At 39.8% G+C, this 23,387-nt stretch overlaps 1 protein-coding gene across 2 annotated transcripts in view; it reads left to right on the top strand.

Moving 5' to 3' along the window:
• Window positions 1-23,387, top strand: part of bbs4 (Bardet-Biedl syndrome 4) — a 148,428-nt gene that overhangs the window by 58,294 nt on the left and 66,747 nt on the right. For both annotated transcript variants that reach the window (XM_042108792.1, XM_042108793.1), the window contains exons 3-4: window positions 18,765-18,844; window positions 22,185-22,248. In XM_042108792.1, coding sequence (XP_041964726.1) covers window positions 18,765-18,844; window positions 22,185-22,248 — 144 coding nt within the window. The remainder of the gene's footprint in view (window positions 1-18,764; window positions 18,845-22,184; window positions 22,249-23,387) is intronic.

Here is a 23,387-nt window from a genome sequence, read left to right as displayed (position 1 = left end):
CTTTCTCATCAGCGTCAACATTATGGCATAGCGGGGGCTAAGTGCATCTTCATGTAACTTTAGCTAGCTGCATTACTCTGAACTGCTTGCAGTATTCTCGTTTGCTTTTGATATCAGTTATTTTCATTTGACAATTTCATTTAAAAACTGTTAGTATATAACCTGTAAGTAAGTTTGTTTTCTAGTACCAATTTGCTTGTTAAGTAAGCATTATATTGGCAAGTCAGTATAGCATACCAAAGCTGAATAAATCAATGGGCGCCGCGTTTCTAAGTTGCGTTCTCTTACATGAAATAAGTTGAGCGATATTTTTACTCCTCTCAATATGTAGTTGTAGAAAACAAGATGTGAAATCACGGATTCTGTCAGAAATGTAGTGCTAATTAACGTATTGCCTCTCCTCGGGTTGTTACCTCGGGCAGTTTGTAGTGAACTGTTTTACCTTGCTAACTTCTAAATGACAAACATCAGACGTGCTTGTCTCAACATTTTCTAAGATGGCATGACTTGATATTCTACTCTTCTCAATATGTAGTTTTATAGAAAACACATATCACATATTATGTCAGAAATGTCATTATTGCATTTAAGCAGTTAGTTACTAGGTGAAATGTAATCTGTCTTTATCTTAATGCCAGCCAGGCAATCAGATTTAGGGTAGCTAAACCCATGTGTAATAAAATGACTTTTCATACTTCTAAATATTTTTGAGTTACTCAAAATGCTTCAATAGTTTAGGCTACCTCTTCTTGTGTATGTATGTGCACACACGCACACATCTGTAGTTTTGTGATTTTATTTTTTAAATTAATAAATGTATTACATTTGTATGATTTTACTGTTGTTTCAGATGGAGGATGACAAGACCTACACAGACCTCCTTGCAGGCCTGAAGAGGTAGCTGACTGCTGATGAGCTTGCGCTCACAATGTTGAAGACCATGTGAGGATGGAGGAAGAAGGTATAGATTTAGGTGGCGTGCGTAGGGTGGTGTAGACTGCCACTAAAACACTGTGAAATAGACTTGTTATGTTGATTTTTATGTTGTTGTCCCAGGCATATGTGGTTTTACCAACCGGAACAGGTGGAAGGTTGTGCTTAGTAGGCCGTCGTATGCAAACACACAGTGCAGGGGAATGGGACGAAGAGACCCCAGAAGAGTTTCACAGTATTCTGGGATTGATCATTGACATGGGACTTCACTTCCCTCCCTAATATCCATTGCTACTGGGGAACCAAGTCTCTGAAGGGATCAGGGAGCGTTGACCAAATGAGAAATACATATTGTGTACACTTTTTCTCCATTGACATTGCTGTTTCAGTAGTTTCTTATTATTTCAAGTTTGGCAATGCAGAATCTGGTGTTGAACCTAGGTTTGGTAGCTACAGCCAGAAAGACTTTGGCGAAAATCTATCACAACAGCTGGCAGGCATTTCCGTCAATTTCAGCCTTGCCTTCAGCTGCTCCAACTACTACTCTGTCGTCTTTTCATCAAGTACATATTCCTGTACAGCAGGAGCCAAAGAAAAATTGTTGGCTTTGTTATAAAAACAATACATAATAACACTAAAGTAGCTTGTATGGCCTGGAGTTTAGCGGTAGGTGACTGCTTTTTTGGTAAACAAAATTGCTGTCAGATTTGGCATTCTACAGAAGGGGATGCGTTTCGTTATGAGTCATACTGTAGGTCTTCTGTGTTTAACCTTCAGGTTCCCCACCCCACCTTTCCCTATCCTCCTCTGTGTGTGTGTGTGTGTGTGTGAGTTTGTGTGTATATGTGTGTATGTGTTTATTCTCAACAGGCTTGTTCTATGTAATCCACTTTCAAATTTTCAATCAATGTTTAGACACATTGATTTTTGAGTGATGTTGAAGTTGATTGTATTCCTAGCTTTTCATAAATAATACATTTTATAGATGTATATCATTTTCATATTACACTAATTTATATAAGGAAGTTGTATCTGTTGAATCAAATGTATTCTATGTCTCTATTCAGAATTGATCTTCAATAAATATACAGTATACTTATCCTGTATTACTGGTAAGGTACATGTTTTTCTTTTATATATCATTATTGTTGACTGTAGCATTTGCTTATATACAAATAAATGGTTTATTCTTATGGACCAAATAAATCTAAACCATTGTGTCTGACTTCATTATTAGTTTTTATGCATACTTTTATGTTTTTGGTGAGAAAGAGAATGTGAATTCTGTCAACATTCTAAATCCCGTTTCCTGCATTTTTTTTACACTTATCACTTAATTTATCATAACTTTTGAAAGGTTAGTGATATTCCAATTCAGTCTTTTTTGTTAAATAGCCCACAACTTGCTGAACATGTCATACACTCTATATTTGTCTCTATCTCGTATAGAAATATGATGAAAATTCATTTTTATGCGAATGAAATTCAATTTGAACGAATTTCGGTATACATTTGGAGAGGATTTTCAAAGACTGTTCATTACTATATCAACATTACCATATATATTTTACATCATTTGATAGAACTGACCCTTCTGATTACAATGGTATGTATATCCCATTGATGGTATGTGTTATACTCAAGAAATAAGGTTTTTTGTGTAAGGAGGTCATCCAGCACCAAAAATGGAATGTTCGGCACGGGCACGAAAGGGTTAAAGCCTGAGCCTGACAGTTGGTCCAGGTGGCCCGAACACCTGCCATAGGATTCTAATTGCTTAACGGCCGTATTGTGATGTCATAATCATAATGTTAAGTCAATGGGGAAATTTTGATTAGTTTTTAATTAATAGTTTAAAAAGTATAAAAGTTACAAAGCTGAAAAATACATAGCACCCATGTCCTAAGTAAGACCTACGTAACATAGTTTGAATGAAGTTTCCACGTTAAACGGTTGAAGCTGCATTAAGTGCGTTAGAAGAAGAAGAAGAAGAAGAAGAAGCCTAGGAAGAACAGTACAGTGCATTTTCATGCACTGTAATAAGAAGAAGCCTAGGAAGAACAGTACAGTGCATTTTCATGCACTGTAATAAGAAGCCTAGGAAGAACAGTACAGTGCATTTTCATGCACTGTAATAAGAAGAAGCATAAGAATAAGAAGCCTAGGAAGAACAGTACAGTGCATTTTCATGCACTGTAAAAAGCCTTGGAATAACAGTACAGTGCATTTTCATGCACTGTAATAAGAAGTTGTTGAAGTTGCCTAGGAAGAACAGTACAGTGTATTTTCATGCACTGTAATAAGAAGAAGTAGAAGAAGTTGCCTAGGAAGAACAGTACAGTGCATTTTCATGCACTGTAATAATAAGAAGTTGCCTAGGAAGAACAGTACAGTGCATTTTCATGCACTGTAATAAGAAGAAGTTGCCTAGGAAGAACAGTACAGTGCATTTTCATGCACTGTAATAATAATAATAAGAAGTTGCCTAGGAAGAACAGTACAGTGCACTTTCATGCACTGTAATAATAATAAGAAGAAGTTGCCTAGGAAGAACAGTACAGTGCATTTTCATGCACTATAATAAGAAGAAAAAGTTGTTGCTTAGGAAGAACAGTACAGTGCATTTTCATGCACTGTAATAAGAAGAAGTTGCCTATGAAGAACAGTACAGTGCATTTTCATGCACTGTAATAAGTTGTTGTCTAGGAAGAACTGTACAGTGCATTTTCATGCACTGTAATAAGAAGCCTAGGAAGAACAGTACAGTGCATTTTCATGCACTGTAATAATAAAAAAGGTCAAGAAGAAAAAACAGAAACCGAAACAAAAGGAGTGTAGATATGTGCCGTAACCACTAGCCTCTGACCTAGCTTCTTAGGCTGCAACACACATTGTAGCCTTGTCTGTGGTAACCTTGCTCAGCCTCCCTCTGCATTCCCTTTCCTATGGGGGTGTCCCCCTCGCTCTGGTGCACGTCTGAAAGTTAACTTGCGAGAGACACTGGGTAATATTGTCTACCTGTCATTTCCGATAGTCATTTTTAACAAACAATGTAAAAAAATGCTCCCATAACAAAGTTCTAATAAAGGTGGGACATTATGTCATCAAATGAAATGACTATCTGGTTTCCTAATGAAATGTATTTTTTATGAAATAAGGAGTGTCAGATCTTTCTTCTGTGATAACCACATTGCCACAATCTACATTGTGAGCAGTTTATGCTTTGACTATTCTTTTATGCAAGCAAAACATATTACAAGTATGATCTGTTACTTTATTTTTAGCCTTTGTAAACCATGCACTTCCTTACTTGGTGTAAACACCTTTGCTGAAATGCAAGAAACTGAAGACTGAAACTGTGGAGTTGTGGGTGATTGAGAATTAATGTTGGCTTAGAACCCTGGTTTCATATGCTCACATTTATTTTGTGTGCACTCTACGTGGTCAGTTTACAAAGCACTGACAGGGCCACAATAGACAGTATGAGCAGAAAAACATTTGTAGCAAACCAAACTGTGTCCCAGAGGATGCATCGTAGACAGGCATCTATTTCCTGATGTCTGAGCAAACCATGGCATTAGCAAATGTTAGCGTTGTGGCTAACTAAGTTAGCTCCTGTCAGTATGGTCAGAAAACATTTCACAAACAAAAATCTCACAAACAAAACATCTTTTCTACGTTCTTTCTTTGTTTATGCGTTTACATTTTAGGAAGAAGAAAAAAATGTTTCAAATTAAATAATTTGGCGGACCCCCGGTTGAAGATCACTGATATAGAGAACAAACCATTTTGTAGAAAGATGCATCATATGAGATTTGCAACGATGTGACTCAAAAAAAGTCTTTGGTAGCATTTGATATGTCACTCTGTCTGCCACTTGTTGTCTAGCTGTGTGACATTCTGAAACATTGTTAAATTCGGGACCATTGCTGCTTGTTTCAGTTTGGGACCTTGCAGTCGGCATTGTCGTTTGTTTATTCAAAGTCTCAAGTCCAAAGTAGTCTGGGCCATTCGAAGTGTCAGTTTATTGCACATCATTATTATGTCATTTTAAATAGCCACTGCTAGGGTTGGGCGATTTCCCCTAAATTGCTGTTTGACAATGTACATTAAAACATTGTGATGGACGATGATATCTAAACACTAATTAATTACCATATGTCTGTACAGAAATACATTTTTAATTTTCTACATTAAAACAAAAATATTATATAGGCTATAGCCTACGGCCTGATGAAAGTGGACAGCTAAGGGAGACATACTGACCAGGCTACCGAAGTTGTGTGGAAGATCTGCTCCAAGAAAATCGTTGTGAAAGACGGATAGACAATCAATCTGAACACTTGCGTGTGCACCAACCAGCGGAATATTACACATTGCCAGCCTTCGCTGGGCCTAGCAAAAAAGCTACTTAAGACTACTATCGTGGTCACTCCTAAAATCTTCAGTAGTAGGGCCTACGCTATATATGCAGCATCCCACGTTATCAGGCTACCATCTATGCCAGTGGTCTCAAACACGGTGCCCGCGGGACGGCTATGAGGCGCCCTCAGCGTACCTTCTAAAAATACCCAACAGGTCGCCTGCAGATCACGCTCTAAAAACACGCTCCATTGTGAAGTTTTCAATAGATTTTTAAGTCTAGACCAGAACCATTAAGAATGTATGTGTAACCGTGCTATTTACAGCACGCAGGACTTTTACCCTTGCGGCACACAAGCAATACGCATTTAAACCAAAATTTCATAAAAGTACAACATTTATTTTAGACATCAGTTTAAAAATATACACTAACATACCACTACTGCACAGGTAAAAACACACACAATATAATTGTAACTGTAATTGTCTCCAGTCCAATGGCTAGGTGGAAGTTGCGGATCTGGCGCCCCCTGGCTGACCAGCGAATAAACAGTTATAGGCTACCACAAGAATTTCCTTAAGTAGTTGTCTTTCGCACAGCACACAGTCACACGTGAAAGTTACACAGCAAGGCAAAAATGCATGAATAAGAAAGTACAAGTGTAAGCACTGCAAAAATAGGCACACGTTGAGAGATGCAATTCTATAGCTACATTAATACATTCAGTGGCAGCCTTCAAAACTATTTCTTTCTCCAGTGTGAATATTAACAGCAGATAGGCGAGCAGCCACAATAACTATCCCACCAAGCCAAGTGAAATATAGACAGGGGAAGTTTAACAGTTACATTCAATGATCATAGTTCCATAGTTCGTGAAACACAGTCAATTTCTTCACTCACGACCCAGCCCGCTCCGCGCTCCTAGTAGCCTACAATTAGAAGACGCTTGGCGGCGAAGGAAAGCAGTGGCCTGCAGTCGCACCCACAGCTCACGTCTTTGGGCAATATCCAGTGTAATTCAATGACCGCAGGGGAATCCGGAGGCGTTGATCTGAACTGGGATAAGGGAAGGGAAATCAGTTCTAAACAAATACACGTCAGTGCCCACACATTCATAGGTAGCTAGAAAGAGTTTCCACTTTCCTTAACCAAGCTGAATAGAGCGAGTTGATTTATCATAGGCCTCCCGCTGTCTGACTTCAATCGAAGTGGCTGCAACTGTGGTTGCATCATAGTGTATATCCAAACGGAGGCGGTCTGACTTCTTTTGTGATCGGGTGTCTGTCGCGGTGAAGGAGCGCCCCGGAGAGTGCTGCTTGCTGGCTTTTATTCTGTGAGTCTGCCAATCACATCGTACCGCTGGCTCATCAGTCATATTAGACGCACCTGACACACCTGTGAACAGAGGCTCGCACAGACACACATGCACACCTGATAGGCATTAACCCACCCTCACAGATTGTTCAGCAGTTAGTGTTCCCCTCCCGTTACATATGTAGCCATACATCTGTAACATTAAATTTAATGCAGCTACATTAGATTGTAGCTGCATTAAATTTTAGCCTTTGGCTCCAAATCCGTTTCCCATTCAATCTTTAAACAACAACAGAAGCGGAGCGCATACACGCTGCTCGCACGCATAGACAGTAAAGGGGGAAAACACTTGCTCGTCTGGTGTAGCCAATGGAAGCATATCTTTGCAAAAGTTCTGTGACCATTCCATGTTCGTCAAATACGGTTCTTGCATGATTGTTCAAGGACTGAAAAACAATTGCTTTAGCTCACAGGCCTTTTCTCCTCCGTAGGCGACTGCCATATAATAGCGCTGAAAATGTTGTGGCATGCATGACTGAGCAGGACTGTGCATTACCTTTTTTGTCAGATCATGGAGAGATTTCAGGTGTGCAATAACTTTAAAAGGAGTTTTCATATGTTAGGGTGGTGTGGGCGATTACTATTGAAATGTTAAAACCGAATTGTCCACTGAAATCAGAACTTAAACAACCCCTGAATTCATAATGGTGGATGGCTATAAATTGGGTACAAATTGTAACCCAAATTATTAATTGCACAAAAAGATTGTTTTATAGATTAGATTCCCCATGCAAACTTTGAAATGAACAAACTGAACAAAAATGTTGGTAGTGTTGCATAGGCTATTGATATTAAAGTTGAAAATACAGTTGCTTAATATATAAAGACTACACAATATTGATAATTTAAAAGGATAGGCTACCTTCTGATCCTATAACTAACGAAATAAATGGTTTATTTTAACACCGAGGAGAAGGACTCATTTGGCGCTCGCTGTAGCCTCGCAAAAATATTAGAGCGCTAGAATGTCCTAGTTGTAGCTTAACAATAATAATTCAATAAGACTATTTTCTGAAAACATTAGGCTACATATTTTACGTCCAATGTAGGCTATAGGCCTGTGAAACATGTAGGCTACTAAAAGACAATTACCCATTCACTTCACAGTCAGGAATTATTTGAAGAAGACGGTAGACTAATAAGTCTTTTATTTTAGAAGACAGAAGACTAATACGTGATAACTGTTTGGCTGACAGCCTTTAAAGTAGGCTCAATTTCATTTCCAGGGAAAGGTTTTTTTATGTTTTATCCTGTTACAGCAGGATTTAGTGACTGGCATGTGGAGGCGTGGCATCACAATGGTTGCTTCCCATTGTGATGTCTGTCAACCATCACAATGGACGATGATATCGTCCATCGGCACAACCCTAGCCACTGCATCCGCGGAATCATTTTATGCAAGCAAACTGCATACAGGGAATCTTTATTGCTGATGTCAGACATAATAATCATCCAAACATCTTGGATCTTGATCTGTGCTGTGCCCTGATTCAGTGCTGCCAAAACTCCGCTGACCCTCACTGTCTCTGGTCCTGAGGTGTGCTGTATGAGAGGGGGAGTGGCTACAGTAGAGCGGAGAAAGCCAACACGCTTCTTTTACCAATATATTTAACGATATCTTTTGCATTACTTATCCATAACGTCAAACTTGGCACTGCACTTACTCGTGCCCGTAGTAAGACACTTCAAGGACTTCTACAACAGGAGATGCATCAGAAAGGCCAAAAGAATCATTATGGACCCCAGCCATCCTAGTCATGGGCTGTTTCAGCTGCTACCATCTGCAAGCGATATTGAAGTATTAAGGCTCGGACCACCAGACTCCAGAACAGTTTGTTTCCACCAAGCATTTAGGCTTATGAACATGGAAACAAAGACAGCCTTTGCTTGTCAGTTTTTGCACTACAACACTTCTTTTTTTTCTCCCCCCCCCAGGAGCAACAAAAGCACAATAATTTTACTCTCTTATACCCGTATAATGAGATGTAATAAAGACAATCTTGTATAAAGAGGAAAAAACGCACGCACATCCCGATCTAATCCTGGGTGCTGGACAAAACACTTACGATGAGAGAGAGGGGAAAAAAAGTCGGCAACACCAGTATATGCTCCCAAGTTATAGTTTAATTACCGTGACGTTTCGGGCCCACTCAAGCCTGATGAAGGGCTTGAGTGGGCCCGAAACGTCACGGTAATTAAACTATAACTTGGGAGCATATACTGGTGTTGCCGACTTTTTTTCCCCTCTCTCTCATAAAGACAATCTTGAACATATTACTATAATAGTCCTATGGAATTTGTTATCATATATCGAAGAGAGAAATTGACATTTACCTCACACAATACTGAGTAATTATTAGCCCTCGAGTTTTGTCTCTTGACCTTCTGCTCCTACAGTGGGCATTACTTTGAAATGGCCACTTCATTCACGCATTACGTGACGTGAAGCTGCGTGAAACTTTAGTACCACTTTCAGCCACTGTACGTCGCTCTGTCAGTAGCCTGCCTGCCTCCCCTGCTGCCCCTTCTGAAAAAGCAGGAGGCTACCTTGAAACATAATTGTTGCCGAGAGGAATCCCAGCCTACGAATTCAATAACAAAATAAATCATGCATAATTAAAAATTACCTCGATTTAGGCTACTTGGGTATGGCCAGTGTTGTATAAAGTACTAGAAAGCGTACTAGAAAAAGACTTTGTTAGAAGTGAAAGTTACCTTTTAGAATATTACTTAAGTAAAAGTCTTAAAGTATCTGATATATACTGTACTTAAGTATCAAAAGTAATTTTCTGATATATAATGTACTTAAGTATTTTAAGTTAAAGTAAAAAGCAAGCGGTTTTATTTTAAACGTTTATTGTGAACTTTATTTTGGCTTTCTTATAGTAAAGCATAAAGTATACTCAGGGTTCCCATATCTTCTTAATCTCACTCATCAAATCAAAATCACATTCTTTTCTAAGACTTTTCAGGCACAATTCTAGTTTTAAGAACAAACTGCATATTTTTAGAGCTGACATCAAAGAAAAAATCAGAAACAGAAATGTCACGTTTGTATGAACTTCAGGTAAAAATGAAAAATAAATAACTTATTTCTTTCAAAAATATAAATGACCTGCTTGTAGGGAGAACAGTTTGGTCATGTGGTATGAGCATTTCTAGGACTTACTTACTCCCCAGGTCACTATCTCACTCTCTCACACACACACACAGGCCACCTATGTACAGCAGCTACTAATATGCCAGTCATTAGTTGAAACTGAAAAGGTGTCTGTTCATCTTCAAAAGAAGCTGGTTTTCAAAGTTGCCAGAATTCAGTGCCCGGGAGTTTCAGGCCCAAGACCGGCCCACGTTTTCCATAGTGGTGGAAATTGGATAAATGAAGCAACATTTCAGCTCTTACTATCCTGTAGTTTTTATTAGTACCATGGTTCAACAAATGTGTAAAGGTTATATAATAATTCACTTCAACTGAGAAGTTAACAAAAAATATTCCACTATTCCACAATTTAACAAAAACAGAAAGAAAGAAAGAAAGAAAGCCTTTGAAATGTAGCTTATCCCACGCTTCCACAAAGAGGCATATTGAACTAATGTTTAGGCTACATGTTTTTTGCATGGGTAGGCTATATTGTTGTTTGGTGATTTAGCCTACTCCTTTACTACACCCTCTTCTGAGCAAACAAGGCATATAGGTTTATCATGTAGGGTAATTGCTCTTTCTTACATTAAATAACTTTAATTTATCCTCTTTACTTGTCCCTGTATTCATGGCCTCCTCATCACTAATTTCGGGCTCATCATTTTCAGTGGTCGACTGGTTGATTTGCTGCTCAGTCTCTCCTGGCCTCTTTCTACCATCCATCCTTCCTGACGCTTGTGTTTACTGTAGGGCCGGCTCGGCTATCCGTATCTGAGAAAACTTTTTGGAAAATACGGGCTATATGGACCCAACCAACTCTTTTTGGGAGGGGAGAACTCCCTCACATAGGCTACAACCCATGCAGAGGCATTGTATTGGTGTCATGCACAGAATGCGGAACGTGTCCTACTTTAAGAAAAGATAGACTAACGCGACAAATGTCAATATTTTTTTCCTCGACCGGCCCAAAAGTGAAGCGGCCCACCGGGAATTCTCCCGATTGCCCACCCCGGGCCTGAATAGCCTTTCACAGGCCGCTGAGGCAGGTAGCGGAGTGTTCAGCTTCACAGAAAGCTCCCAATGTACAGAAACATTTCTTGCAAATACGGCCACGGGTGTATGATGTTATCTTCACCACTACCCTGTTTACCGAGTTCACCACTATCGTTGGGGTGGTCGTCTATGATAACGGGAGGTCCTCCAGTAGGTGCTTGTGCTTCCATGGCGGTTTCAGTTGTGCGTCCTCCTCCTTTAGCAACAAACAAGCGCTGAAAAAAGCATGCAGCGTGCGGAGCGTGGGTAATGCAATCTAGGAGCAGTGATTCGCCAAACCTCCCTTATTGCAGTCGCACACATTTCTTCTAATTTTATGTTTTAGTAACGAGTAACGAAGATGCTTAGTGGAAATATAACGGAGTAAAAGTATACATTTTATCTAGGAAATGCAGTGGAGTAAAAGTGAAAGTTGGCATAAATTTAAATAGCGAAGTAAAGTACAGATACGTGAAATTTCTATTTAAGTACAGTAACGAAGTATTTGTACTCCGTTACATTACAACACTGGGTATGGCATAAGGCTTGGCTACACAGTGGTTAACGAAAATCGAAATCTGCTTTTGATAGCCTACCGGTGCCGCTCCACAAACTCCAAAACGAAAAAATGTATTAATTTGCTGTCTACGTTATTGTCAGTGTTGGGGGTAACGCGTTACAAAGTACAATTCAAATTTCAGTAATTCGTTACAGTTACTGAATAACTGTAACGTCCATTCCTGCGTTACTCTTGATATCTCTAATATATTGACTTATTGTTTCCATAAGCATGCAGTGATTGCTTATTGAAAATATAGATTAGCCTTGACACATTATTTCATTGTAGAGATATGCGCAGGACCGAGCACGCATTCTCTCCTTGCACCGCTCTCCCTCAAACAGGTTGGCTTCAGCCCGCACCTCCCCTACGCAAATCAAAACAGTGTCTTGTGCAAGAACTGTTCATGCAGACGCAGATGCAGGTGTAGCCTACACAACTTTGTTCGAAATTGATGCATTCAAGTTAACACTAAGTTAGTGTTATAGCCTACTTATCACAACGTTGTCATTCGCAAACGCTAATTTATTCTAACGTCTCTCTACGGAACTACCTGCTTAATTTGCGGAGGACGAAGAGAAAGCACCTTTTTGATAATTGAGCCAGTAGAGAAATAAGACATATATAAGAACAAAATGCTGAATGAAGCCCAAAGCTATGAAGGCATATCTGGCAAGTTGTTATTTTATGAAGTCAAGTTTGTAATAAGGAGACATAACGCGTGAGCATGCCACACTATCCAGGGACGCGCTCACACAGCTGTGGTGAAATAAAGGCCTGCCTCGAATGCAGGCTTGCCCATGTTGGGAAATGTTTTAACGAATATTTCATAAATTCAGTACGAGAGCTGAGTTAAAGCTTTCCAAAAACTCCCACAACTATCAACCTGTGATGTCTCCGCTTTCAAGTTTTCCCCAATAAACTCAGAGAAAGTGGAAAAGCTAATTTCACTTTTAACAAATAGCAAAGCTAAAGACATATTTGGTTGGGATACAGCTTTTTTAAAACAATGCAAAACATCAATTATGATACCTCTAGCCATGATCATAAATAAATCTTTTAGTGAGAATATTTTCCCCAGCGTTCTTAAACCTGCTATTATCACCCCGGTGCACAAATCTGGGGATACTCAAGTGGTCTCAAACTACCGACCCATCAGTATTCTCCCAGCTGTGTCTAAGGTTATTGAAAAGGTAGTAGCAGAACAACTAATTCATCTGGATTCCAAGTCCTTGTTACACCCTATGCAATTCGGCTTCAGGAAAAAACACTCCACTGAAACCGCATGCTGCTACTTTCTGGAGGAAATTAAATCTAGCCTAGATCAAGGAGGAGTGGTGGGAGTAGTCTTCCTTGATCTACGTACAGCCTTTGACACAGTGAGTCATGAAGTACTGATTCATAAACTTGCAAAATATGCGATCTCCTCAAATGTCCAAAATTGGATAAAGTCCTATTTAAGTAGCTGAACTCAATGTGTGCAAGTAAACGGCACATTACCTACACCACTTGCCACTACCATGGGTTTGCAAGAGCATAGATATTATTATGGATGCTGATGACAACGTTTTGTATGTCCATGGGAGAAGTGCAACAGATGTGGCAAATAAGCTAACAAGTGTTATGAGCAGGGTTACTGACTGGTTACAGGATTCATGCCTTACATTGAATGTTGAAAAGACTGTATCTATGTTCTTTACCATTGGATCTAAACCCAAGACCTATCCCAAAATTTCAGTAAATCAACAAAACATAAAACATGTAGAGAAATTTAAATATTTGGGATTAACTCTTGATTCTAATCTTACTTTTAAAGATCATGTTAAAAAATTGTGCAATACACTGAAATTTAATTTAGCAAATTTTAAATATATAAGAATTTCTCTTAGCACTGAGGCATCTAGTACATACTTACAAGCAATGATCATCCCTCACCTTCTATACTGCATCACATCCTGGTCTTAGGCAAGTAAAACAGTGATAAAACCTTTAGAATCTTTGTACAAAAACTGCCTTAAAATCCATGACAAAAAGACACGCCATTATCATCACTGTCATATACTGGCAAAATATAGTTTATTGAGTTAATTGAAAATCTAATGAAACACTCAAATGTGTCTTTACTACATAAAATAATACACGACGTGTCTACACAACGTGTCACAAGGGGGGAGTGTAGCATCCCTCGTCGTAAAACCAAATTTGGGAGTTCCTCTTTCTCATGTGTGGCCATGAGACAGTGGAATGCCCTCCCCACAGAATACATATTATGTACAAATTCTCATAACTTCATGCTTGACTAAGAGGTGGATGTTAACCCTTAGAACCCGATTGACGCAAAGTGCGTCAAAAAACACATCCTTTCTTCTCTGTTACATTGCTCCGCGACTGTTAAAACCTTTATTTTATGACAGAGAAGAAGTGGGGCTTTCCAAAGAGACTACGCACTTGTCTGTACGATCAAGTATGAAAATTAAAAAAAATCATGAAATTAAATAAAATTGCATCATATTTAAAGTCTATACTTCTCTGTGTTCACCTGCGCACCTATTACTCTCGTTTGAATTACTCGCGAACCCGTGATCGCATAGATATGGCAAGCATATCAGATGAAAGAGGAGAAACAGGGCTATCCATTGGTACCATGGATATCAATCTTTCTGGCTTATAAAAACAGACGAAGTGACTGCAAAACATTAAAGTCATGTACACAAACCAATGCTGCACACCCATTACTCTCGGAGTAATTACTCGCGGACCCGTGATCGGATATATATGCCACACATGTTAGATGAAAGAGGAGACACAGAGCTATCATTTGATACCAAATACTTCCTTCTGGGTTATAAAACAGACGAAGTGACAGCAAAATAATAACTTCATATAGCTGGACTTACCCCACGTTTTTGTCTGTTTTTGTGGCAAAGCATGTTTATAATCCAACACTATCGTGTGTTTCTCTATGGCAAAACATGTTCATAATCCGGTTTAAAGATCCTAGCAAATTCCTGCATGGCATCCAATTCAAGGCTCACATTGCATCCCAATTTGTTCAACAAAGAAACACCTTTTTTGCCTTTACTTTGTTCATGGCAATGCAGTAAAAAGTTGAGAATCATCATGAGTGCATACACCATAGTCACACATGCTAACAGGCAAACTTGGGTCAAGTCAGCTCAGATCAGTTCGTGTCACAGATATGGAGCGCAGAATGGTCATTTTTCATCGCTAAATAAAAAATGGCATTTATTTCCGTAAATCACACACCACATATTTCTGTAAATTGCTCAGCCCCAGAGTATCTCTCCAACATGGCAATTATATTGTCCATTTCAGGACAGTCTGCCCTACACACACATGAAATGCATGTAGAGCTATGAGCTTGCTGTGGTGAGATACAGGTCAAAATATAAGAATTTTTATAATATGATTTTTATATTTTAATTCTTTAACAATCAAAATAATGCTAGTACTAATACATGAAATGATGGCAGATCTGGATAGCCTAGACTCTGCTGAAAAAAACAATATATAATATGTGTGTGTGGCACTTACAATGACCAGAATAAATCCTTATGAATAAAGGTAGTGAAAATGCCCTAAAAACAGCTTAGGGTTCTAAGGGTTAAGTAGACAAGTTTGCACACATTTTTAAGATGTTGTATGTGTGTGTGTGTGTGTGTGTGGGGGGGGGGGGGGGGGGTTGTGTGTGTGTGTGTGTGTGTGTGTGTGTGTGTGTGTGTGTGTGTGTGTGTGTGTGTGGAGCTGGATAGTACTAAACAGACTTTAGTTATATGTGTATGCTGGGGAGGGGGGTAAGAGAGTGTAAGTGGGCTCAGGGCTCGAAATTAACGATGTCCCGACGTCCCGGGGACCATAAAAAAATGCATCCGGGACACAATAGAATGCTGTCTGGGACAACTCTGGGACAGTAGAAAAAATGGCAAAGCAAATTTCAAAATAGGTACTTTTTTCCTAAACTGTTCACATGGGAATCTAAACGTATCTTTCTTGTCTGAATAAAATACAGAATCTGGTCTATACAAAATTTGACCTGGCGTGACGGGCAGCTGGCAAAAGCAGCGTTAGCCAGCTGATCTGTAAAGAAGCGGTTTTGTACACGCAGCCTTACAACACTGTTTAGGCTACTGCTCTTCAAATCACTGTAGGCTACAATGTTATTTTTGGTACAAATATAGTAAGATACCCAAATGGGCTGGGTGCTTGCGTTTCCTTAGGAATCTGCCGTATTGGTTAAATGAATATTGTGACTTATAGGCCGACACAAAAATAGGGCAAGGGCGGTAGGCCTAATGGGTCACTTTCCGATATAGAGGTTAACAAATGGCATTTGTTTTCATGACATTGTTAACATTTTTGACTGATGGTGTAGGCCTAAGGTTACACTGGTGTTCTAAAAAAAAACGAGATGACAGTCCTCTCTGACTAAAACAGTACGTGTTTTCTGTCATTGACAGACAAACGTCACCAATATCATGCTGAGCTAAATAGCCTACTGCAACTGCGATTTGACAAAACGATAGTGTTGCAAGGTAGCCTATAACAATGAAAACAGTTATTGAAGTTAGCATTTGACATTTCGCTGTGGCAGTTCTAAGGGGTGTCCAAACTGCGGCCCGCCATGCACTTTAATCCGGCCCGCCGAGCATTTATTCGTTTATCAAATTATTAAAATAGGCCGCTCTCTATTTTTTCCAGCAATAGACGACGTTGTGGTTAACTTTAGGCTACTGCAAACTGCTTTACACTCTTCTTAGAGAACGTTTACAATGTCAAAACAGCTTGTTACATCGAGATACATATTCTAACTATGTTTTGCTAATTCATTTAATTGGGAACGCATTTGAGGGTGAGAGCGTGGCAGGAGAGTAGGCTAGCCTATCTGACAGCTTTGTGGTAATTTCCCACACTAGGCTACTTATTGTTTTCACTGAGATCTGTGGCCATGACATCACACCAAACTGACATTGAAATTAAAGACACGTGAAAATAGATTATTGACGGAATGTTTTACAACCCTGTCCGTCAAAACGATGGACAATGAATGTCTAGTGCAACCTCAAAAAAGAGCCAAAAGCGCAATCTCTGAAAATGAGTGTTGTGTGAAACAGCAGATGATTAATGAAATGGTGTTTAATAAATTGTTCAGAACTGACATGGTGGACCAGAACGAGTTAATTAAGTGATGCAAGTTACTGATTATTATGCTGTTTATTATGTAGAATGGGAAAAAACAAGAACTTGAATTTGGGACACTGGTGTTTAAGTCCGGGACAGTGCCAAGTAGAATTCGGGACAGCTGCGGGACACTGAGAAAAAAAGTTAATTTCGAGCCCTGAGTGGGCTGCTGGCGTCCATGTTTTCTATTCTAAGACTGCTTGTTTGTTAAATACTATGGCCATCACATCATCTTTAGTCCTATGTAATTTATTTATGTTACTGTTATTTTATTTTATGTTTTTATACTTGCCCAGGGACTACAGGTGCAAATTAGCAATTGCTGCTATAACCTGGCCCAAGACATATTTTCCTGGATCCCAGGATAAATGTTATTTTGTGCATTGTCCCTGATTCAAATAGATAGATTTCCATTCCATTTCCATTTCCAAATAAAGGCCTGTGGTTTGCGCAGCCTACAGTAAGTAGGCTTAATAACAGACCCGCCACAATATGCGGTATGATGATTTTTTACAAGCAAGATGTTTTTGGTGCCCTACGCAGCTGAATGGTGCCCTATAACTTGACTAAAATCGGCCTATAACTTGACTAAAACCGTGAAAAACTGAGGAGGCACACCTGTTATTATCTGAGCAGTCTAATGTATGTCCTCATTTTGCGAATGCGAGGACGATATAAGCCTGTTGCATTTCGTCAGATGTCCGAGTCGCGCATAATGTTTGAAAACCACTGGCTCGTAATCACAATAATTTAACACACGACAGTTGGATACTTCATCATGTTCCCATGCCTACGTTTTGGTGAGTAGCATAGAGATCGTTAAAAAAAATAAAGTAAGCACATATGGCTCTCCGTTTGGGACATCGAAAACTTATATTTTTAATAGGGTAGACTACCGTCGGAGATGCTGACTTGCAAAGGCCTCGGGATAACATGTTATCTACACGATCATCAGTCAATGTGTTCTTCATTCTCTGATTCTAAAAATGTCATTTTTGAGTAATTAAAACTTAATATAAAGTGGTTTTGAGCCATTTTAAATCGCTGAGCTGTAGCGTCGCACGTTCATAGACTGTGCGCTCCTCCTCCGTCCACTGACAGCCAGGGTGTATACATTTCTTCTACGGCTGCAAACAGGATTCACTCGCAGTTAACCAAATATTTCTTTATTAGGACAGGGCAGGCATATTTCTGGCTATTAAATTATTTCTAAACCAGTCTGCTAAAGTCTGTAGTGAATTCTGTGTAGGGTTTTCCAGGCTCCATTTCCTGCTCACAAGAGCCATCTGGCAGTTGTTTGGGTTGTTGCAGCAATACAAATTAAAGTCGCGTGATGCCGGCCAATTTGAAGTAATGCCCACTGTATACTTTCTGCCTTTTTGAGTCACGGGGGAAATTGTGCAACTGTTTTCCGCTTTCCGGTCTTTCACTGCAGTCACGCGCGCAACAGTTCGGCATTTGAAAAAAAAAAAAAATTGTATTTTTTATTAATTATGATAAGTTTTCCTCTGTTCGCTGTACTATGTCAATGGGGATCTGCAGAATGTTGAGTAGGAACATGGCGTCCATGAAACACGTGACCACCTCGGAACCCATCGTTAACGGAATATCTCGGAACATTCGATTCCCTAGTTGTTGCAACTCTCTGTAATGCTCTGGAACTTGGTAGCCAACTATTGGGGGACAATCCAACAAAGCTAGATTGGAATTTTGTATACCTCCATGAGATACTCGAGTCCTTTGATAGATGCAAAATGAAATCATATCATTAGGTATCCAAAAGTACTGTACCTCTGTTTATTTTTACTTTTGGCTCCCATTGCCGTTCTAGTCAACTAGTGATTTTTGTTAGTAAGTACTAGTTAATACTACTGGGGGGCGGGACTGAGATACACGTAGGTCCAGCAAAGAGATACTGAGGGTGCGAGTTTGACAGCGTATTTTGCTGACAGCGCATGCGCAGCGTGGCCAAAGCTAAGTCAGATGCACGAAGTGGGCAGAGTCATACAGAAGTTAATTAATAAAATATAGACAGATCAGAATTTAACACTGGTTGCATGTGATTGGTTTATTCACTTCACCGGAGAGGTCTCGCCCATGTCAGAGTCCCCACCTTGACAGTTTTTTGAAAAATGTTTTTTTTTTTTTTTTCTCTGTTGTAGCTCCAGACCTACCAATACTGGAAAAAAGGAACTGGTTAATTCATTTATATTACATTCGCAAAGACTATGAGACCTGCAAGGTGAGTGTTCGTTCTATTTCATATTCTGATTCTGAGGCCTATCTCTTGTGTGTTGATGGGTTGTGATTGTGTATTTATTTCAACATTGTCAGAGGAAAATTCATGCTTATGACAATGCGACTCATATATTGATTAATTCTGTTAAAGAAAAGGGAAGGGGAATTTTGTGTAGGATACTTTTCCTTGTTTACTTGTTCATTGGTCTTTTCTCCTCAATCCTTTTTTCTTGTTTCCTGTTTCCTCTAAGAGCATCATAGCCTGGCGAGCCAGACCCACATTAAAATGTAGGGTCTGGGCACTCACCGTTTGCAGTGCTCAGTCCGAGGGGCGGGATAATCAGTTGTCTTTCAAATTCCCTCTGCACGCAATAGGACGCAATAGGATATTTGTTTTCAAGTAGCAGGGAATTCAAGCCAAACTGTTGCAACTCTGCCATCAATCATTATGTTAAGCCCACCAAACGACTCTGTAAACGATTTCAAAGGCCTGGTTAAGTTTCGATTTCTGGAGCTCACAAGCCAACGGAGAGTTGCTAGACTAGCCCTGGCAGCAAATGTAATTAGGGCTAGGGGCGCGTCTAGATTCCTAGGCTAAGAGCATCGTGCAAGGAGTAATAAAGTGGAGTAATGCAAAATATGACCGCCGCTCAGTCCTGTACATCTGTTCCGCGAAAATAAATCACACTAATCAATTTGTCTCCATCTTCTACTCCATCCCCCACTCTTGAAACTACATGCTTGTTTGGCATGCCTGTGTGTGTGTGTGCGGGTCACACAGAAATTAGCTTACTGATGCTGCAAAGGTGAATAGATTAGCCAAAAAAAATTGTAGCATTGTTATAAAACCTTTAAAATCTCTTAACAATCACAAGTAGGGCAGTTCATCACAGTTCATCCATTGCAACTGGACTGATGAAAGGTCATGTACACCTGTAGGTACATTGTATTTGGGAAAAGCAGAAGGTATCAGTTTTACTTTATTTATTTATTTATTTATTTATTTATTAATAAACAAAACAATCCCTGTCAGTTCCATGCAGTTTTCAACAGCTATCAAGAAGAGAGGTCATGCCATGGATTTTTGTGAATGTTTCTTCTACTACATATGCAAGATTTTAGTCATCTTTAGTTCATATGATATTCAACTTTATTGCAGTTTTACACTAGCCTGACGAGCCAGACCCACATTAAAATGTAGGGTCTGGGCATTCACCGTTGGCAGTGCTCAGTCCTAGGGGCGGGATAATCGGTTGTCTTTCAAATTCTCTCTGCACGCAATAGCACAGCGCTGACAGCGCTACGAGTCCCATGCGTTTTCCCACCAGCGGAGCTAGTTGGCTAGTTCAAACTTTTGCCAACTTAAAAAAAAAAGCTTAACGTTTCACGCTGTTCGTCAACAGCAACATCCATCTTCTTTGTTTTCAAGTAGCAGGGAATTCAAGCCAAACCGTTGCAACTCTGCCATCAATCATTATGTTAAGCCCGCCTAACGTCTTTATACACGATTTGATTGGCCTGATAGAAGTTTAATTTTTCCAGCTCACAAGCCAATGGAGAGTTGCTAGACTAGCCCTGGCAGCAAATGTAATTCGCTGCCGCTAGGGTGCATCTAGATTTCTAGGCTAGTTTTACACCTAACCAGTAGTGCAAATAACTGACATGTCCAAAAGGGCCTTCATGAAATGCGTCGCTAGACTGTTCATACACATTTTTAACGGGCCAAGTTGAGAGCTGTTGTCCGTTATTGTTCGTGCAAATATAGGCTGATTCATGTTCCCTTGCATTTTGCAACTGTGAGGTCCATGGTTAGTCTGGATTTCATAAGCTTAATCTTTTAAGAAATCGAAAAAATCGCCAGCCTAGTCCATGGTAGGCACCCGATAGAAATATTGTTTAATTTTGCGATTGAGATATCCACGCTCTGGCGTCCCCTCTGCGACGCGTTCGCCCCCCCCAGTTTCAGAGCTATTCTAAATGCAAAAATGCATAGAGGGAGTTATGACAAAACCGTGACTGTTAACAAACTAGATCCTAGAAAGCTGTTAGCTTTCCTAAGCTATATAAGGTATAAGTTAGGCCTATTACACAACATAAATTGTCACTAGGCTATGCTGGCGACTAGGGTTGGGCACCGAAACACGGTTCTAATATGGCACCGGTGGCAACACAAATGGTAGTAACTGCATCGAATAACAATGTGGATTTCGGTGCCTTGTTTCGGTGCCTAAATCGCGTTCTTTTTTTTTTGTACGAGGCATCACTGCGATACGGCAAAGCGGTACAACATATGACCACCGCTCAGTCCTGCACATTCTCTCCACAAAAATAAATCACGCTTGTCAATTTGTCTCCATCCCCTACTCTTGCAACTTTTGTGTATATAAATGAATGTGTGCATGTGTGTGTTTGCTTTTGTGTGTGTGTGTGTGTGTGTGTGTGTGTCTGTGTGTGTGTGTGTGTCTGCTTGCCTGCGTGTGTGTGTGTTTTATGTGTCTGCGTGTGTCTGTGTTCGCTTGTGAATGGGTGTGTGGGGGTAATGGTGTGTGTGCGTGTGTGTGTGTGTTTGTGCATGCATGTGTGTACGTGTTTGTGTGTGCATGTGCCTGCATGTGGGTGTGTTTGTGCATGCGTGTGTGTACGTGTTTGTGTTTATGTGTGTGTGTGTGCGTGTGCTTGTGTGCGTGCCTGTGTGAGTCTGTGCCTGTGTGTGTGCATGTGCGTGTGAGTGTACTTATGCCTACATTTCTACTGTGTGTGTGTGTGTGTGTGTGTGTGTGTGTGTGTGCATGCGTAGTGTACAGTAACTAAATGTACACATATATTCATTTATTTTATGGTCCCCCATGAACGGAATTCCACGAAACTTGGCATGCACTCAGAGGGTGTCATAATGATCCTACACTTCAAATTCCGTGCAGTTTTGAACCTCTCAGCCAAAGATACCTGCGATTACCTCATTTATGCTTTTTAATTTTTAACTAGGTGGTTAATTTTTTTTTTTTTTATTCATCCGACCATATGTTTGCCGGTAGGTAGAGGTTAATCGCCTCTCGTGTACGTCTGTACACGACAAACAACGCACAACAAAAATCAAAAAAAGAGATTTATTTCAAGACTGAATTTCTGTGAGGGGCACTGGAGATGTTATGGACTCACTGATGGGTCAAAAATGGCTTCACATGTGGTTTGAGATTTTACCATTGTTTGATCACTGTGTGGTGTGTCCTAGATTCATGATCATCTGCTTTTGCATTGTAGTCAAATAGCTTACAATAAGATCTGTAAGAGCCCAGTATCATGGAAATATTTTCAAACAATTTTAACTTTGATTATTTCCTCAGGCTATCATCAGAGAGCAGCTGCGGGAGACTCAAGGCATGTGTGAATATGCCATTTATGTTCAAGGTTTGTATTTTTTCTGCAAAGCTTAGTTTGATTTGAAGATGTTTCTAAAGAATGGTGGTTAATGGTGAATTATGGTTTCACTAGTACCAAAGTGTAGGGCTTCATGCACAGGGACATCTCAAAAAATTGAATATCGTGGAAAAGTTCAATTTTTAATTGTCGTGATTTTTCACGCGCCTGCTGTGCAAGTAAAAGTGAACCACTGGAGATGGCGTGTGTAAGCAACAAACTACGTTATTTAAAACTATGAATGAAGCGGGTCTTGCTGTCCATGAAAACAGCATAGAGACTGGCTAGTCTAATCCAAAAATGGAAATAGATAGTTAGATAGATAGATAGATAGATAGATAGATACTTTATTGATCCCCAGGGGAAATTCAAGTTCAATTCATACGCGAAATTAGACTGTTGTAGGCTATAGCCTAAGTTAAAAGTTGAATGGGCATAAGTCACGACTTATTGAAACAGAGGTAAATATCTGTAGCAAATATGGTGATGACACAGCCTTTAAACATTTAGCCTACCGGTATTTCACTCTCGCTGAAGTGAAGACAGAGCGGGCTGTTGGCGCAAACAAATTAATTAGGGTGATCTGCATCTCCATTCACCAAATGCTACGGTTTTGCTAACCCATCCACACAATAAATAATGAAAGGTTCATTGTTAACGTGCGACATTTCTCCATGTGGGGTAGTGTCGAGCAGTGAAGTGACCCAGAGTTCAAATAAATCCCAGAGTTCAGTTTCATTAAGGTTGCATTATTTACCTAATTTACATCTGCATTGAATGACTTTTTTTACTGGAAGGGACCGAAATCCTATTTTTAATCTATTTCCTAACGTTTCGGGCCTACCCGCACGCACCCTTTTCCTCTCAGGTTTAACGATTTTAAGGCTATTTCGCATAGGCTACTCAATGGTGCTATTTCACACGCATTATAGCGACCCCCACTCACCGGGGCTAGGTGGAAGGTGTTAATAGCCGATTGGCGTAGCCTACAGTGGACTAGGGCTGTCAAAATTGCTCAAAAATGACAAAAGAAGTCGAGGGGACTCCTAACTCACTAAGACCTATTCAAAAAACGCTTTTTGTGGCATTTCACGTCGCAATGTTTTGAAATCCTATGCGGCTACAGGAGT

Source organism: Alosa sapidissima, chromosome 11, assembly GCF_018492685.1.
Source record: "Alosa sapidissima isolate fAloSap1 chromosome 11, fAloSap1.pri, whole genome shotgun sequence".
NCBI lineage: Eukaryota > Metazoa > Chordata > Actinopteri > Clupeiformes > Clupeidae > Alosa > Alosa sapidissima.
Note: the sequence above shows the minus strand (reverse complement) of the source record. Positions and strands in the feature narration are given on the sequence as shown.